Below are 19,916 nucleotides of genomic sequence, written 5' to 3' on the forward strand. Positions count from 1 at the left end.
CAGGTTGTGTGTGGGACAAGGAAGAATCGATTCAATTTTGGTGAAGATCCGGATCCGGCTAGTACTAGTAGAATTTTTTAAAAGTGATTCTTCACCATGGGGTGATATGGCCAACCAGGCGGAGGTTTGCTCTCCACTGAGTGCCCTTCTAGTTTTACCCTCATTCGCTTTTAACTCGGTTTCTCCGCAAACGCTTGAGCGCCTACACCTGGATAATGAGTTTAAATAAAATGACATGACGATTGGATGGAAAATGCGGCCGGCGTTTCAAAAAGGGTCTTGTTTTCTGCAGGCATGGGTCGTAGGGTGTTTCACCTATCAGGAATAAGCACAGTTTGATGACTCAACCTGCCTGTGAAACACGAGGATGACATTTTGACTTTGTAGCTGGGTCGGGATTCGAACCCAGGTTGGACAACCTAGAGGTGAGTATGCTTACCTGTAGCCTGTAGGCCACCCTGCCAGTCCCATTTCACCATGCATGGGGTCCGTCTGGATTCGGATCCCGACCCAGCTATAAACTGCCGTCCTGGTGTTTTACAGGCAGGATGATCCCATGTGTGTTCCGTCCCTCGGATGGATGTTAAACTGGGAATCCCGTTCACTGGCATGAGTTTGGAGAGAACACGCGGAACGATCCAATCGGTGACGTCACTTCCTCTCCTTTGGCTTTGCACTTTTTGATACTCAACCGATTCATCTGGTCCACATGGAAATATCTTCCGACGCTTATAACGCATAACGAGGGGGAATTTGTACTCGAACAAAACAAAAAGAAGAAACGTACAAAACGCGTTATTTATTTTGAATCGGCGCCGGTTTATGACGGAGAATGGATTCCACGAGAGGTCATGATCGCCTCCGGCCCTTCCCGGTCTGGCTGAAGACCCAGGGTCTATCGGAGGAGTCTCTCAGAGCCGCCATCACTGGTCTGGGGATCGAGATCTTCGGAGCTCTCTGTGCCCGAGCCGAGCCCGCTCCGGTGAGGGATCGACTGTGTTCTTTCGCCGCACGGAAGTTCACCTTCACCATGTACGTCGATCTATGTCGGCACATGGAGTCGGTCCGTGCGGGACGAAGATCGGAACGGACGTGTGTTAAGGAGACGGGAGGACCTGATGGGGTCGTACGGATCAAGGTCGAAAACGAACTCCCGGGAATTGAAGAAGATGAAAGAAACCCCGAGGACGGTGAGTCGGAGAACTAAAAGTTCTTCTTCTTCTAAATACAAAGTCGAGACCGTGGAATATATAGATAGCGGGTCGGGGTGTCGGAGTGACGTATGTGGCGGCCATTCTGCGAACGTGTTATCTGCACCACAGACGGCGGATTTCCCCATTGAACTGTATATAACACTCACTCACATATGTATAACTGTATATAACACTCACTCACATATGTATAACTGTATATAACACTCACTCACATATGTATAACTATGTAACACTCACTCACATATGTATAACTGTATATAACACTCACTCACATATGTATAACTGTATATAACACTCACTCACATATGTATAACTGTATATAACTCACTCACATATGTATAACTGTATATAAAACTCACTCACATATGTATAACTGTATATAACACTCACTCACATATGTATAACTATATAACACTCACTCACATATGTATAACTGTATATAACACTCACTCGCATATGTATAACTGTATATAACACTCACTCACATATGTATAACTGTATATAACACTCACTCACATATGTATAACTGTATATAACTCACTCACATATGTATAACTGCATATAACTCACTCACATATGTATAACTGTATATAACACTCACTCACATATGTATAACTGTATATAACACTCACTCACATATGTATAACTGTATATAACACTCACTCACATATGTATAACTGTATATAACACTCACTCACATATGTATAACTGTATATAACACTCACTCACATATGTATAACTGTATATAACACTCACTCACATATGTGTGACTGTATATAACACTCACTCACATATGTATAACTATATAACACTCACTCACATATGTGTGACTGTATATAACACCCACTCGCATATGAACAAAAGGTGGGAGTGAAGGGGAAGCCGTAGCCAGAGGTACTCCTGGGGGTGAGGTGGAGAGAGGGCAGTGCAAGGAGAGTGAGGAAGAGAGTTTTTGATAAAGATAGCCACCCCACCACCAGGACGAGGCTCAGGTCTATCATACCGGAGGAGGGAGTAACCAGGAAGAGATATTAAGGAATCAGAGATAACTTGAAGGAGGAAAGTTTCTGTTAAGCAGATCACGTCTGGATTGGGAGAAGCAACCTGTATGGAGAGATCAGTCAGGTTTGAGCGAAGGCCCCGGATGTTTGATGTCCTGTTTGAGGAGGTAGGGAGAGCTGTTGACAGTATGGTGGGGATTGCCGAAGAGCAAGGAGAGAAGGCAGGATGACGAGAAGCTAGGTGGTGATGGGATGAGGCACAGTGAGGAGGTAATATGGTGGGTGGGAGGGGGGGAGAGAGGGCAGAGGGAAGTAGAAGATTGGAGGAGGTGCAGGAATGAGTTGGAAGACAGAGGAAGCACGGAGGAGGCAGCTTTGTGGATGAGTTAAGAGGTAACTTTGGGGAGGAGGGGTGAGAGGGGAAATTTGAAGGTGAGGGGGGAGATTTGAAGGGGAGGGGTGAGGAGGGAGATTTGAAGGGGAGGTGTGAGGGGGGAGTTTTGAAAGGGAGGGGTAGGGGGAAGGTAGTGATATAGGGGTATGAGGGAGTAGGAGAAGGTGACATGGAGTGGTACACTGGTACGAGGTAGCGTTGGTTGGATACAGGCGAGTACAAGAAGAGGAGGGAACAGACAGGGAAAGATTTGACATGGAAGAAATACAAAAGGAACGATTAATGAAAATCGAACACTTATTACAAACTGGGTTTCTTGAGATCTTGAGATCCTGCGCATGCGCAAGATTGGAGGTCTCGTCTCTTCAAAGCTGTCCATGCGCGCTCGCTTTCGAAGTTAAGTAACTTTTCACAATTGTGTTTTTGTCGAAACTGTATCTTTCTCTCGGTGTATGTACCTATTGGGGTGTCTTTAATAGTATTCTTGGCGTTGGTTTTTCATACCTGTGTACAGAATCGTCGGTCTTTCGTATCACGTATTCTGAGGTCTAAGTGTAGTACTAGGCTACCGTGTCCGACCTTGGCTTGAGGCTTTGTTTTTGGCTCGGCGGTTCTCCGATCGCGCTGCAATTACTTTCCGGTCTCTGTTTTTCACGGTCTTTTCATTCCATACTTCCTTGTTTTAAAATCTCAAAAAAAAAAAAAAAAAAAAAACATTTCCTTCTGTTCTTATTCGTTTATTCGTTCTTATTTGTTCGTTCGTTCTTCGACCACGTTGTTTGTGATCACGTGATCACGTTGTTAAAAAATGTCTCATCTGACCCCTGGAGACCTGTATTCTGTCATATTCTATAACACCTTTTTCTTCTTCTTCTATAAAAGGATGCTTTCGACTTGCTCACCAAATCTATTCATTCCAAAAAAAAATTCCATCTCTTATAGTGCATCTTTCATTCATTCCCTAAACTCTCCAGCACTCCATCCTCCCTCCAGCGTCCTCAAACGTATTTTTGACTCGAATGTCTCAAGAAACTCATTTTGCAATAAATGTTCGTTTCCCATTAATCGTACACTTTTCAAAATCCCATCACCCCAAAATCCCATTTCCCATCACCCCTCCCCTCTAAATCTACCCCCTTGCCCCTCCCCTCCAAATCATCCCCATCACCCATCTCTTTCAAATCTTCCCCCTTGCCCCTCCCCTCCAAATCTTCCCAATCACCCATTCCTTTCAAATCTCCCCCCACACCCCTCCCCTCCGAGACTCTCCCTCGCTCCTCCCCTCCTAGACTCCCCTCTCACCCCTCCTCCTCAAAGCGTCCTCCCCGCTTCTTCCCCCTTCCAACTTTCACCTTCATCTCCCTCAACCTTCTGCCTCGCTCTTCCCCCTCGTCAAATAACACCTCACTGCGCCTCTCCCAATCACCATCAAACCTTTTGTCTGCCCCATTCTTCCCTTTCTCCAAGCTATTCTGTAATCTCCGACACACCTTCAACAGCTCTCCCTACCTCTTCTTCCTCTCCCACACCTTACCCTACCACCCCCCCCCCCCCTGTTCTGTATCCGATGCTCCCCCTTCCTCTTCCTTAACAGTATGGACCTCAAACATCCGGGGCCTTCGCTCAAACTTGTCTGATCTCTCCATACAGGTTGCTTCTGACAATCCAGACGTGATCTGCTTAACAGAAACTTTCCTCCTTCATGATGTCTCTGATTCCTTGGTATCTCTCCCAGGTTACTCCCTCCTCCGGTATGATAGACCTGAGCCTCGTCCTGGAGGTGGGGTTGCTCTCTTTATAAAAAACTCTCTTCCTCACTCGCCCTGCACTGCCCTCTCTCCACCTCACCCCCAGGAATACCTTTGGCTACGGCCTCCCCTTCGCTCCCACCTTTTGTTCATATGTGTGTTGTACCGTCCACCAAACAGTGATGACTCCATCTACATCTCGCTGTCTGAGAATATGGACCAACTTCTATCTACCCATCCCAACTCTCTCTTCCTCATATGTGGTGATTTCAACTGTCACCATGCCAGTTGGCTGGGTGTGGGTACCTCTCTCACCAGCCATGGCTCTTCAGCAAAGGACTTCTGTGACTCACTGGGACTGACACAATCTGTCAATTTCCCGACCCGGATTTCAGTCAACGGAGCATCTTCTCTTCTGGACTTGGTTATGACTAACTTCCCTGAAAATGTCTGCTGCTCTTCTTGTGCTCCAATCGGCTCTTCTGATCATGTGCTTGTTAAAGTGGACATCTCTCTGACCATTCTCAGAAGAGCCTCCTCAGCGTCGACGGGTCTGGCATTTCACTCAGGCCAACTGGCACGGTCTTCAAGCAGCCATCAATCATCTGGACTGGTCTCCCATCTCTACTGCCTCTGACATAAATTCTTCCTGGGAATTCTTCCAAAGCAAACTGCTCTCTCTCATGCACAGATTTATCCCATCTCGTCTTCTGTTGTCATACCCTTCCTCCCGTCCATGGTACACGGAATCTTGTGGTGAGGCTATTGCCCAGAAACAACTTGCTTTCGTCTCCTGGAAAGCAAATCCAACGGAAGGAAATCTCATTTCCTTTCACAAAGCCCGAAACAAGTGTGTGTCCACCCTCAGGAGAGCCAGGAAACAATATCTCTCCATTCTCAGGACCGAACTCTCTTATCTGTCTCCCTCTTCCAAATCCTGGTGGCGTTTGGTCAAATCTGTTTCTGGTGTTTGTTCCCCCTCCATCCCCTCCCTGACCTCAAATGGCCACACGGCTGACTCCGCACGTGAAAAAGCTGAATGCCTCAATTCTGTGTTTGCCTCTAAATCTTGTGTCCCAAACCCATCCCTCTCTGTACCCACCGTACCCAGTCGTACCCAGCTGCTCCTGGACTCTGTGTCCTTTCCTCCTGACAAGGTGGAAAAGTTTCTGTCAACCCTCGACTCGGATTCTGCAACTGGACCTGACGGCATCAGCCCACGGGTCCTAAAATCCTGTTCTTCCGCTCTTTCACTCCCTCTCTCTGTTCTCTTCACCCTCTCTTTTGCTCAAGGTCATCTTCCATCTGCTTGGAAATCTGCCAACATCACCGCTTTGCACAAAAAAGGTGCAAAAACAGATCCCAGCAACTACAGACCAATCAGCCTTCTCCCAATTATCAGCAAAGTCATGGAATCCATCATTGCTTCAGATATGAAATCTTTCCTCTTCTCCAATGGCTTGATCTCTGATCATCAATTTGGTTTCAGACCTGGACACTCTACTCTGGACATGCTGCTTCTGCTTTCTCAACAATGGATGGAGGTCCTCAATGCCAAACAGGAAATTAGAGCAGTCTCCCTTGACATATCACGTGCCTTCGATACGGTCTGGCACCCCGCTCTGCTCACCAAACTCTCCTCTTTTGGTATCCATGGAAATCTCCACGCATGGCTGGCGGACTTCCTCTCTAGTCGTAGTCAACGTGTGGCCCTGAATGGGTTTCTCTCATCTCCTCTTCCTGTTCAGGCTGGAGTTCCACAAGGCAGTGTTCTGGGCCCTGTGCTTTTTCTGGTCTTCATCAATGATCTCTCTGACTCTCTTGAAAATCCTCTGTATCTCTTTGCTGATGACTCTACTCTCTGTCACTCCATTCTTCATCCCTCAGATCGGCAGTCTGCAGCCTCCTCACTCTCTGCAGACCTGGACAAAATCACAGACTGGGCAAGCAAGTGGAACATGTCTTTCAATCCTGACAAATCTCACACTCTTACGATGTCTCTCCGAAAAGACCGACTGGACAACCCTCCCATCCACTTTCTGAATAATCCTCTCCAAGAAGTTCTGTCACTCAAGCTTTTGGGTCTCACTATCTGCCATGATCTTTCCTGGGAAAACCACATTTCAAATCTGGCCTCCAAAGCCAGTCGCCGACTGGGCATCCTCCGTCGTGCGAAGTCCTTCCTTGGCACACCTGAGCTCCTCACCACATACAAGGCTTTCATCCGCAGCTCAATGGAATACTGCTCTCCCCTCTGGTCTGGTGCTCCTGCCTCACACCTAGCCCGTCTTCACGCTGTTGAAACCAAAGCGTTCAGAATCATTGGAATCTCCCGCGATGAAGCTAACTCCAAGGGCCTTTCACTCACTCACCGCAGGCAGGTTGGTGGTCTTTACGTCTTCTACCGACTCCTCTCTGGCCTTGCCCCCCCCCAGCCCTCTCTGGGCTCTGTCCCCCAAATATTCCTACAGGTCGCACAAGATCTGCCTGCAACCCTCTTATGGTCAAACTGCCAAAATCACGACTCTCTGCTCACCTTCACTCTTTCATGCCTCTTTTCTCCCGCCTCTGGAACAAACTCCCTCACTCTCTTCAATCCCACTCCACCCTCCAGGTCTTTAAAACAGCTGTTCACCACCATCTCTTATCTTCCCCCATCCAAAACCTTGATCTTTTCTATCCCCGCTAATTTCACCCCAATTCCACTTTTTTGAAATACCAACTTCTGTCCTGGAAGTCCTTGGTGTCCTTGTGTTTTATACTTCTCCCTCCCCCCCCCCCCCCCCCTTCCCACGCCTCTGCCCCCCAAGCCCTCTCCCTTCCACACATCTCCCTGCTCTCAAATGTTGTTTGTGTGCTTCACCTTCTCTCCCCATCTTGTTTTTCCGCTCCCTCTTTTTATATATTTTGTTTGTCTGGTTGATTTGTTTGTGAAGTAAATGTTAGCTCTTTCACGAGCCTCGATTCAGTATACAAAAAAAAAAAAAAAAAAAAAATCCTCAAGTGAGAGATACGTTTTTTGAAAATGTTAGAGGAGTGGTGGAATAAAGGTGAGTTTTGAGATTGGAGAAAGGAAGAACTGTAAGTTTTTTTTTTTTTTTTATCAGAATGATTGAAAGAGCGAATTGAAGATAGCCTTTTAAAAAGGAAGAAGAGGAGTGAATTGTAGTAGAATAGAGAATTCAACACGGGAGAAAGAGAAAGTTTGGACATTTTTTTAAAAACACCGTGACTACCATCTAGGTTAGTCATGGTTTATATAAGTATTTGGTTGGTACGGTGGGAGCGTATACATTTTTATCAGTTATTATAATTTTTTAAGGTTAGGCAGTAAAGTGGAAAAGCAACAGGTTGAAGAAAATAAAGTTTAGCTGTGTGATGAAAACGTTCAAGATCACAGTGGGAATGTCGAGTGGAAAACGGCAAAAATTCCAGAGAGCAGGAAGTATGTCCGGGAAGCGCAAGGACAGGTTTTGGAAGGGAAGGAATTGAATTTATTTTTTAAGACACTAAACGGGGTATAAAAGGGAAGAATTAAAGGTGAGGTAATGGGATTGAGGAGAAAACTAAACGAGTGCTGAAGGTGGTAGAGAGTAAAAAACAATAAAAGTGAACGTGGACTCAATAAGCGATGTATAGTGGAGCAAAATCCACGAGACTGATATGTGGTTCTGCAATATTTTGTCACTTGTGCCAAGAAAATCGAGATTACAAATGCTAAATAAAATGCAAAAATCTCGAAACCTTTGTCGGGAAACCCAATTTTTGGAATGGCCTTGGGACGAATGAAAACTTTTTTCAGATACCTATGCCAAGGCCATGAAAAAATTGCAGAAATCATTGGACACGTCAGATATGGGCACTACTTATGACGGAAGGAGGAGACCCCACAAGTAAGTTTGATGCTAATCTGTTCATCCTGCTTTCCTTAATGTGTTCTTCCGTTTAATCTGTGGATGTTTTCTAGAGCTAGACCAACAAACCTTTCTCAGTTCATACAAAGTGGAAATATGAGGTGTAACTCCAGATTCTCAACGTTTGAAATAAGTATTAAATAAATACGCTGCCTTCATCAACATCAATTTAATCAAACCTGCTGCTCATGAGAATGGTCTTTTCTCATGATGACCCATCACTGCCCTGTTTAAAATTACAGACCCAACAGAAGATTCAAGGATGGTGCTGTGCTGAGTGACTCTTCGTTCGATGATGAAGAGAGAAACCTGAAACGTCGAAAGGACGACACGCCGCCGCATGTAACGAAGCCATATAAAAGCGCCCGCTTCGATTATTCAACCGCCATTGCATCTCCAACGACCAGACCCGATCTCACATCATCTCTATCATTTGCGTCCTTCAGGACACCGTCACTCCGACCATCTACCTCAAATCAGCGAGCACAATCAAACCCAGTCGTTAGTTTTGGTGAGTGTTGAGTTTGTCAATTGTGATTTCAGTTGACCTCAGTGACTTCCTTGTGTCTTTCAAAAACGTATTCTCTCGTTTCCAGAGCGAAAAGTCTTTGAACTTCTTGAGGAGATAAAAATAGATGTCCAGAACCTTACGAGAATGTATGCAGCTCAAGTGTCGGGAGTGGAGGACAACTTGTCTGACGACGTAAATCTCCCTGTCCAAACTCTCGAGGAGCTTACAGACCTCAACTCCAGTGTCTGTGGTGCCAATCGTGCCAAAGCTGTCGTAAGCGATACCGTACATCCACATTTATTCAAATTAGAGTCGTTCTACTCAAGACTCGACATCGGTGAGTATGAGATCAATCTCTAGTTGTATATCGATGATGTGATTTGCAAGATGGAATTTGCCCGAGTCGGATTAAAAGTTTCAGTCTTGGTGAAACTTAATCATGCGAGTTTGTCTGTATTGACCATGTATTTTTGTCTGTGGCTTCGACTCTTTTAACCTCATGATTTTTTTTTCCCCACAGGTGGCCTACTTGATGATTCTCGGCGGCAGTAATCTGAAGAACACAGTATCTCGTCTCATGGTGAAACTTATGACTCATGATCTCAGCTTGAAATTTAGCTGGACAGGGAAAAATCTGGAAAAACATTCACTCCGTGATTTGAGCCATCTTGTCAAGGTCATAAAAGGTGAGAGAGAATTGATTTGAAACTCTACTTGATCTATCAGAAGTAATTTGACCAAGATATGTAATGATCAAAAGCTCTATTTGATGAAGAGCCTGAATTTTCAGTCTGTATTTCAGGATCAAGCCCTTTTGTTTCCCATTGATAATTATTACCTTTGCTTGCTTTTCATCTTTTTTTGGAATCCTAAATCTTTTCTTTAAATAGGGACCGTCCGAATGAATCCCACCACCAAGCGTGCCAGCGATGACGAGATAGAGGCGAAAATAAAGAACTGGCTCAATAATGCGAAGGATCGGTTCGGTGGTCGAATCGAGAGACAGAAACAACACGAGACGACGGATTTAATAATCATCCTGACTAGTCCCATTTGTATAATCATCCTGACTAGTCCCGTTTGTGTCCAGTTGGTGTAAGTATATCGAGCTCTTCGTCTTCCCAATGAAATAATTTTATGAAAATCATCAGTTCATGAGTCATGTTTTTTCATGATGATATTAATGACATCTGTATGTCGATTTTGTTTATTTTTTTTTGTATACATTCAAATGTATGTCAATTTATGTATACATTCAAATGTGTCTATTTTTGTATTTTTGTATCCATTCAAATGTATGTCGATTTTTGTATCCATTCAAATCTGTCGATTTTTGTATACATTAAAATGTCTATTATTGTATTTTTGTATACATTCAAATGTATGTCGATTTTTGTATACATTAAAATGTATGTCGATTTTTGTATACATTAAAATGTCTATTTTTGTATTTTTGTATACATTCAAATGTATGTCGATTTTTGTATACATTAAAATGTCTATTTTTGTATTTTTGTATACATTCAAATGTATGTCGATTTTTGTATACATTCAAATGTATGTCAATTTTTGTTTACATTCAAATGTATGTCAATTTTTGTAGACATTCAAATGTGTATTTTTGTATTTTTGTATCCATTTAAATGTATGTCGATTTTTGTATACATTAAAATGTCTATTTTTGTATTTTTGTATACATTCAAATGTATGTCGATTTTTGTATACATTCAAATGTATGTCAATTTTTGTTTACATTCAAATGTATGTCAATTTTTGTAGACATTCAAATGTGTATTTTTGTATTTTTGTATCCATTCAAATGTATGTCGATTTTTGTATCCATTCAAACGTATGTCGATTTTTGTATACATTAAAATGTCTATTTTTGTATACATTCAAATGTATGTCGATTTTTGTATACATTCAAATGTATGTCGATTTTTGTATACATTCAAATGTATGTCGATTTTTGTATACATTCAAATGTATGTCAATTTTTGTATACATACATACATTCAAATGTGTCTATTTTTGTATACATACATACATTCAAATGTATCTATTTTTGTATTTTTGTTTGCATTCAAATATATGTCAATTTTTGTAGACATTCAAATGTGTCTATTTTTGTATTTTTGTTTACATTCAAATGTATGTCAATTTTTGTAGACATTCAAACGTGTCTATTTTTGTATTCATTCAAATGTATGTCAATTTTTGTAGACATTCAAATGTCTATTTTTGTATTTTTGTTTACATTCAAATGTATGTCAATTTTTGTAGACATTCAAATGTGTCTATTTTTGTATTTTTGTATGCATTCAAATGTATGTCAATTTTTGTAGACATTCAAATGTCTATTTTTTTATACATTCAAATGTATGTCTATTTTTATATTTTTGTATACATTCAAATGTCTATTTTTGTATTTTTGTATGCATTCAAATGTATGTAAATTTTTGTATATATTCAAATGTGTCTATTTTTGTATACATTCAAATGTATGTCTATTTTTGTATTTTTGTATACATTTAAATGTGTCTATTTTTGTATACATTCAAATGTATGTCGATTTTTGTATGCATTCAAATGTGTATTTTTGTATACATTCAAATGTATGTCAATTTTTGTATACATTCAAATGTGTCTATTTTTGTATACATTCAAATGTATGTCGATTTTTATATTTTTGTATGCATTCAAATGTGTATTTTTGTATACATTCAAATGTATGTCAATTTTTGTATACATTCAAATGTGTCTATTTTTGTATACATTCAAATGTATGTCTATTTTTGTATTTTTCTATACATTCAAATGTATGTCGATTATTTATTTATTTTTTTGGTATTTTTCCAATAAATTGAATTACTGCTTATTTTACACATCTGGGTCCAATTTTGTGAATTGGCAGAGTACATGTGGATGGGTCGTTAGCGGTTTGTCGTTGGAAATCGGACAGTATGTATAGGGAGGGGTAGTTGGTGCTAAGAGGTCGGGCTCTATGTGGTTTGTGATCGGTAGACGCAGTCGGGCTGGCACTGGCCCGATGATCAGAACCGGCACGGGCCCATTGAATTGGCCGACATTAGACCAACGTTGGCCCAATATAAAATGTTGGCTAGGTGTTGTTTAATATGTGCAATACAAACCTTCCTGCTAATAACACCGGCTGTCTGTTTCTTACCTCCCCACAGAAGGTGGCATAGGAAAAATGGTATTTTTTTCATTATTGAAAATGAAACAATAATGTTTCGTTACTGAAAAAAGGTGGATGGCGCTTATGTTTTCCCTGATGTCTATGAGCAGGATATCTCAAAACGTTATGGATGGATTCGGACAAAAGTTGATGGGCAGGTTGAGTATGTGACGAGGACTAATGGATTCGATTTTGGTGAAGATCCGGATCCGAGAGTAGTTTTTAAAAGTGATTCTTCGTCATTGAGACATGACCCAAAAAACAATATGGCATGTTTCAAAAAGTTGTGGACAGCTTCGGATTAAAAAAGTGGATGAGTTAGTTGGGTGACAAGAACAAGCTGATTAGTTTTTGGTTCAAGTCCGGATCCAGTTCTGCCTATTAGTGGGATATAAAACGAAACTGGTTGGCCTGGCAGAGGTTTGCGCTCTACCGAGTGCGAGTGCCGTTGTAGTTGCCATTGTAGTGAACAGTAATCCACAACTAACACTGAGAAATGTGCACCTTAAGATATCAAATGGTTACCTGTAGTATTTGAATGCAGTACCATATCTATGTGTTATTCTTCTTTTGTATGCAGCATAAGGCTGTGGGGTGGCATCATTGGCAGAGGGTGTGGCTGTGCCGTTGATGCAGTGCCCTCTGTAGGTTAGGGCAGGAATTTGTAATTTGTTCAGGGTGCCGGCGATAGCTCACCTGCTCTTCGCGAAGAACACCGTGGAATCTTTAACTTCCTCCAACTCAAGCCGGCAGATGGGATGCCCGTTTAACATCCGTCCGAGGGACGGCACACATTCATGAAACCCAGATGGTTTCATGCTACACCAATGGCTGAAAGATCCGCGGGTTGCCAGAAATTGTACCATCGTTTTTCATGGCATTAAAAAAAAATCGGGTTCTAAGACGGTCTATCGGGGATGGGAGGAGGGCGAGGGAGGGTTGCCCCCCAAAATAAACATTTGCTCGCTTCTCTGAAACTACACACACATTTTCTATGCAACTTGACCACAACCTTCATCACCCGTGATGCACCAAAGTTTGTTCACGGCATAAAAAAGAATCAGGATTTACAGGGGTTTGTGGGGGGTTGGACCCCCTAAAATAGGTATTTGCTCTCTTCTAAAACTACATTCAATTTGGATGAGACTTGATGACAACCTTCATTTGTTCACGATTCTTCATTTGTTCACCTTCGTTTGTTCATGGCATTAGAAAAATCGGGGTCTAATGGCGTCTATGCGGAGGGGGTTTCCCCCCCCAAAATAGGTGTTTTTTTGGTTTAAAGTCTTATAATTACATCAGTATGATTCTGCATGCTGCCATGTCTCCTAGCAAGCATTGAAATTGGACTAAAATACTGTTATACCATTTAAAATACCTTTTAGTCGGTGAAGTATACTGCTTTATTCCATCAGGTGAGCGCCATGGGGTATTACCCCTATTTTTATTCAATAGAGTGACTTTATGCCCTGTTTGGGGGAAGTTAAATTAAAAAAGTAATTTATGTTACACTAGCCGAAAGCACCCCGCGTTGCCCGGGTTCTTTTTGAATGAATTTACTACTATAATTCAGCTTTTACTCGTGGCCGTAGAAGATTGACTACAATAATTCAGCTCAGCTTTTAATTGCGAAATGGGCCCAGCCTGGCCGAGGCGGCCTCGACCGGCCTCGCCACCTAGCCTATAACCTTCCCGGGGCTCGTCCCGACATTTTTTGTCTCAGAGGTTTCCTCCTATCTTTCACCGTTCAGTAGATTAGCGCGTGCAGACAGACAGACAAACAAACAAACAAAAACTTTCTTTTTTTATATATATATATAGAAGATAACGCTTGATTACCCTGCATTCTGATAGGCTTAAACCTTATCATTGGACATATGGGTCTCTCATCGTGAATAACACTCGACACAAACAAAGCCAATGGCAATCTGATGCAACAAACCTGAGCAGTGTATAATCAGCAGAGGCTTACAGGCCTAATGTTTTAGGCTCACCAGAAAACCAAGATGGCGGCCATATCATTTCGTCTCGGTGCTATGGTGGGTGGAGTCAAGCGACAGATGTGGGTGTGGTCTGGCAGCTGTCCAACCAATGGATGCTATTTCAAAAATTTACCCCCAACAACAACAGCAGCGGCTCTCGAAAACCTTGACTTCGATGATGGTAAAAAAAATGTCGCATGTAAAAAAGAAAAAATCTGATCCAAAATCTCCTGAATGAGTCACAAAACAACCTGACGAGAAATCGGTGGGGGAAAAAAAATTCAGCGAGTACGTAATAAACAAGTCAGGAGACGACGATGGTTCACGAGCGAGCGGTATTCAATGACAAAGGAAGGACTATAACCGAAACAGGCCCGGACAGGCCAGCCCCGGAAATGTCAAAACGAAGGTTACTGACCTTGAAATAAAAAGAAGAACCACCTTTAGAGGCCATTTCTCCCCACAGAGCAGGGGTTGGCCTTTTTTGGACACCATGGTCCCCTTTTTGAAGCAATGATTTTATGGTCCAGATGCCCTTCCTGCCACCAACCCTATTAATCGCCTCTTGCAACACACAGGGTATTACCAGTGAACTGGTACTCAATTTACCGACCTCAGAGGGATGAACAGGCTGAGATCAACCACCTACTTGGATTCGAACCCAGGATCCTAGGATCCCAAGCCAGCACCCACACCACTAAGCCAACACCAGGCTGTTACTGACCTTGAAATGAGATAGAAAATAATGTATAATCAGTTTAGAGATTAGTTAGCTACACAATACCGAAAATTCGGTGAAAAATGAAATGAATAAATAAATAAATTTTTTTAAATGAAGAAAAAAAAATGAAAAATCTACCTCCGTGGGGCTAGACACGTGACATTGGCCTAACCAAATATCGAAACCCCTGTCAGATTCCACCAAACCCCTCGGAGAAGATGTAGCTTGAACTCAATTACCCCCTAAAAAGACATCTTTTTCGGGCGTGGCTCCGCCCACAATGGGCGCAATACGCCCACTCTCGGCAGGACACAACTAGATCATGATATCGACCTCCCACCGAAGTTTCATCGAGATCGGATGATATCATCGGGTAGTTTTGCTGCGGACAGACAGACACACAGACATACAGACACACACACAGACAGACGCACACACATGACGAATATAGTGGTCACTTGATAACTCGTGAACCGATAGATAATTTCCAAACCATCGAGTACGTAATAAATAGATGGTTTCCAAACCGTCGGGTACGTAATAAATAGATGGTTTCCAAACCGTCGGGTCCGTAATAAATAGATGGTTTCCAAACCGTCGGGTCCGTAATAAATAGATGGTTTCCAAACCGTCAGGTACGTAATAAATAGATGGTTTCCAAACCATCGGGTACGTAATAAATAGATGGTTTCCAAACCATCGGGTACGTAATAAATAGATGGTATCCAAACCATAGCGAAAAGGAGGTCTGTATTGATTAATCGATCAGATAGAGGAAATGTGAAGTTGTTTAAAAATGCGTTGTTGTCGGTTTGTCAATGAAGCATTTTGAGTGAAAAATATCCACGAAAAGCTCGCTGGGGCAGGAGGAGGGGGTTGGAATCGCCGCGTCGTCTCAACCTGTGGAAGAGTGGGGGGGGGCTATTTTTTATTTTATTTTTTTCCCCCAATTTCAATCATTCACTGCTCAGTCTTTATAGGCACCTCTGAATTCCCCCCCCCCCCCTTTTAGTCCGAGTTTCCGCTGTCTCCCCCTTCGCCATTGAGGCGAGCGCTCAGAAAAAAGCGCGGAAATCTTAAATAACAAATAGCGCGCGCTGAACGATCCAGGCGCTGACGTGACGTCACTTCCTGCAGTTGCGGCTTAGCTCTTTTTGCTACCAAACTGGCCGCTCTTGTCCACATGGAAATATCTTCCAACGCGAATTTCTCCTTTCTCCTCCTTCTACAAAACGCGTTCTTACTTATTTCTAATCTCGGCGCAGCTTCCGGATGAAGAATGGACCTGACAAGAGCTCGGTGCGGCCTCGGTCCCGGCCCCGTTCCCGGCCCAGCCTGGCTGAAGAACCAGGGTCTACCGGAGGAGTCTCTCAGAGCCGCCATCACTGGTCTGGGGATCGAGATATTCGGAGCTCTCTGTGCCCGAGCCGAGCCCGCTCCGGTGAGGGATCGACTGTGTGCTTTGTCCGCACGGAAGTTCCCCTACACCATGTACGCCGAGCTGTGTCGGTACATGGAGTCGGTCCGTGCGGGACGAATATCGGAACGGACTGTCGTGCCCGGATGTGGTGGAAAGGAGCCGGGAGTGCCTGTTATTTCTGCACTAGTCCTGCAGATCAAGATCGAAGATGAATACCCGGGTCTTGAAGAAGATGAAAGAGACCCCGAGGATGGTGAGTCGATGACGTAAAACTCCTTACTCTTCTTATTCCACACCTCACACAACTATCTACTTCAGTTTAAATGGATGGGGTGTGTGTGTGTGTGTGTGTGTGTGTGTGTGTGTGTGTGTGTGTGTGTGTGTGTGTGTGTGTGTGTGTGTGTGTGTGTGTTTATACTGTTTATGTGTGTTTACTACACTGCTTATGTGTGTTTACACTGTTTATGTGTGTGTTTATGTGTGTTTACACCGTTTATGTGTATGTTTATGTTTGTTTTTATGTGTGTTTACACTGTTTATGTGTGTGTTTATGTGTGTTTACACCATTTATGTGTGTGTTTACACCGTTTATGTGTGTTTACACCGTTTATGTGTGTTTTTATGTGTGTTTATGTGTGTTTACACCGTTTATGTGTGTTTATGTTTGTTTTTATGTGTGTTTATGTGTGTGTACACTTTATATGTGTTTATATGTGTGTACACTGTTTATGTGTGTTTACTACACTGCTTATGTGTGTTTACACTGTTCATGTGTGTTTACCCTGTTTATGTGTGTTTGTTTGTGTTTATGTGGGTTTACACTGTTTATGTGTGTTTGTTTGTTTTTATGTGTGTTTACCCTGTTTATGTGTGTTTATGCTGTTTATGTGTGTTTATGTTTGTGTTTATGTGTGTTTACCCTGTTTATGTGTTTATGTTTGTGTTTATGTGGGTTTACACTGTTTATGTGTGTGTTTGTTTGTTTTTATGTGTGTTTACACTGTTTATGTGTGTGTTTATGTGTGTTTACACTGTTTATGTGTGTGTTTATGTGTTTACACTGTTTATGTGTGTTTACACTGTTTATGTGTGTTTACACTGTTTATGTGTGTGTTTATGTGTTTACACTGTTTATGTGTGTTTACACTGTTTATGTGTGTTTACACTGTTTATGTGTGTTTACACTGTTTATGTGTGTTTACACTGTTTATGTGTGTGTTTATGTGTTTACACTGTTTATGTGTGTTTACACTGTTTATGTGTGTGTTTGTGTGTTTACACTGTTTATGTGTGTGTTTATGTGTTTACACTGTTTATGTGTGTGTTTATGTGTTTACACTGTTTATGTGTGTGTTTATGTGTTTACACTGTTTATGTGTGTTTATGTGTTTACACTGTTTATGTGTGTTTACACTGTTTATGTGTGTGTTTGTGTGTTTACACTGTTTATGTGTGTGTTTATGTGTTTACACTGTTTATGTGTGTGTTTGTGTGTTTACACTGTTTATGTGTGTGTTTATGTGTTTACACTGTTTATGTGTGTGTTTATGTGTTTACACTGTTTATGTGTGTGTTTATGTGTTTACACTGTTTATGTGTGTTTACACTGTTTGTGTGTTTATGTGTGTTTACACTGTTTGTGTGTTTATGTGTGTTTACACTGTTTATCTGTGTTTACACTGTTTATGTGTGTGTGTATTTACACTGTTTGTGTGTGTGTGTGTGTGTGTGTGTGTGTGTGTGTGTGTGTGTGTGTGTGTGTGTGTGTGTGTGTGTGTGTGTGTGTGTGTGTGTGTGTGTGTGTGTGTGTGTGTGTGTGTGTGTGTGTGTCCGTCCGCTCACTTATACTTGCCTACAGGTCACAATTTTAAACAGATCTTCACGAAACTTCACTAAATGGTGGAGTTCGTGGTCCGGCAAAATCCTATATATTTTTGAGGTCAAAAGGTCAACAGGCCAAAGGCCCACCACTTTTTTTTTAATTTCCAAAATCCTCAAGTTTCATCCGATTGACTTGAAATTTGAATATAATTTTCAAATCGGCAAACTCAATTCAACCACCAACAATTTTTGAGATCAGCATAGACCAAGAGGTCAACATAGTCCAAAGGTCAACAACAATTTCAAATTTCTAAAGTCCTCAATTTTCATCCAACTGACTTGAAATTTGAATGAGATTTACATTTCAGTTAACTGAATTCAACCACCAACTATTTTTATGATCAACATAGGTCGCAAGGTCAACATAGGCCAAAGGTCAACCACTTTTTTTCATATTTCTAAAATCCTCAATTTTCATCCAACTGACTTGAAATTTGAATGAGATTTACATATCAGGTAACTGAATTCAACCACCAACTATTTTTATGATCAACATAGGTCGCAAGGTCAACATAGGCCAAAGGTCAACCACTTTTTTCATATTTCTAAAATCCTCAATTTTCATCCGATTGACTTGAAATTTGAATAGGATTTTCATATCAGCGAACTGAATTCAACCACGAACTATTTTTGAGATCAACATAGGTCATAAGGTCAACATAGGCTAAATTTCTAAAATTGTCAATTTTCATCAGATTAACATAAACTTTGAAGGCGATTTGCATATCAAGTCACTGAATTCAACCACTAATTAATTTTGAGGTCAAACAGACGCTCTACTCAGTGCCATGCTACTTTGTTGTGTTTTGCCAAGTGTCGCTTTATGAGTGATTTTTCATTTGTTTGTTTGTTTGTCTGTCTGTTTGTTTGTTTGTCCGCACAGAATAAATATGATTTTCTCTGCAACCGTTGGTCCGATTGACAGGAAATTTTCACCATAGGTGCAACTCCACTTGTAGAATTTTAAAATTATAATTATGACGTCATGGGTCACGTGGTTCTGCGCCCATCTTGCAAAAACTGAAAAACTTTGCACCTCTATCTCTCCGAAAGCACTGCATATAAAAAATTGAGACATGGCTCATTGTATAGAACTCACCATTGGGAATAGAAGATGTTAATGATGATGTCATGGGTGCCTCCATCATGACTTCATAATTCGACAAGTACAAAACGTCATCCGATCAAGATGAAATTTCTTGAGCATCATCTAGGGATAAATTTGTGGAGAAAAAATAAATGATGATGTAATCGGTAACGTGGTTCGGTCGCCATCTTGGAAAAACCGAAAAACTTTGCACCGAAATATATCGCCGAAAGCGATGCATAGAAAAAATTGAGACATGGCTCATTGTAAAGAGCTCTCGATGTGGAATAACATGTTAATGATGATGTCATAGGTTACTCCATTATGACGTCATAATTCGACAAGTACAAAACGTCATCCGATCACGATGAAATTTATTGAGCATCATCTCGGGATAAATTGGTGTTGAAAAAAAATAACGATGACGTCATTGGTCACGTGGTTCAGCTGCCATATTTGTTTTACTACGAAAGCCTTCAAAACCACTGAAAAGATGTCCTGGCGAGGGGTCTGCAATCTCTAATTACTCTTTCTTGTTTATTTTGTAATTGGAATGCCATGTCCTGTAAGGACCTCCTAAGCTGCTCAGTGCACAAGGATCTGCGCATGCGCAATATTGGTCGTCACGTCTATTCAAAGCTGTCCCTGCGCGCACGCTTTCGAAGTTAAGTAATTTTTCACAATTGTGTTTTTGTCGAATCTGTATCTTTCTTTCGGTGTATGTACCTATTGGGGTGACTTTAATAGGTTTCTCGGTGTTGGTTTTTCATACCTGTGTACAGAATCGTCGGTTTTTTCGTATCATGTATTCTGAGGCCTAGTGTAGTACTAGTAGGCTACCGTG

At 41.8% G+C, this 19,916-nt stretch overlaps 2 protein-coding genes and 1 long non-coding RNA gene across 3 annotated transcripts in view; 2 read left to right on the forward strand and 1 right to left on the reverse strand.

Moving 5' to 3' along the window:
* LOC137416573 (uncharacterized) overlaps nucleotides 1-19,916 on the reverse strand; it is a 471,916-nt gene that overhangs the window by 34,768 nt on the left and 417,232 nt on the right. The window lies entirely within an intron of this gene.
* LOC144889572 (uncharacterized) lies at nucleotides 758-11,667 on the forward strand. The gene is made up of 6 exons (XM_078770290.1): nucleotides 758-1,190; nucleotides 8,160-8,250; nucleotides 8,514-8,782; nucleotides 8,868-9,119; nucleotides 9,303-9,468; nucleotides 9,673-11,667. Exons 1-5 carry the CDS (start codon nucleotides 833-835, stop codon nucleotides 9,332-9,334), a joined length of 1,002 nt encoding a protein of 333 aa, XP_078626416.1. The 5' UTR covers nucleotides 758-832; the 3' UTR covers nucleotides 9,335-9,468; nucleotides 9,673-11,667.
* Nucleotides 15,793-19,916, forward strand: part of LOC137416494 (uncharacterized) — a 78,942-nt gene continuing 74,818 nt past the window's right edge. Inside the window, exon 1 of the mRNA XM_068102105.2 lies at nucleotides 15,793-16,357. Coding sequence (XP_067958206.2) covers nucleotides 15,964-16,357 — 394 coding nt within the window. The 5' untranslated portion in view covers nucleotides 15,793-15,963. The remainder of the gene's footprint in view (nucleotides 16,358-19,916) is intronic.

Source organism: Myxine glutinosa, chromosome 1 (genome assembly GCF_964187855.1).
Source record: "Myxine glutinosa chromosome 1, kmMyxGlut1.1, whole genome shotgun sequence".
In the NCBI taxonomy this organism is placed as follows: Eukaryota; Metazoa; Chordata; class Myxini; order Myxiniformes; family Myxinidae; genus Myxine; species Myxine glutinosa.

Excerpts from the sequence above, each read along its gene's own strand:
- LOC144889572 (XM_078770290.1), top strand. The coding sequence starts at position 833 with ATGGATTCCACGAGAGGTCATGATCGCCTCCGGCCCTTCCCGGTCTGG. Across the intron at positions 8,783-8,867 it reads AAACCCAGTCGTTAGTTTTG|AGCGAAAAGTCTTTGAACTT; the intron begins GTGAGTGTTGAG and ends TCTCGTTTCCAG. Across the intron at positions 9,120-9,302 it reads CTACTCAAGACTCGACATCG|GTGGCCTACTTGATGATTCT; the intron begins GTGAGTATGAGA and ends TTTTCCCCACAG.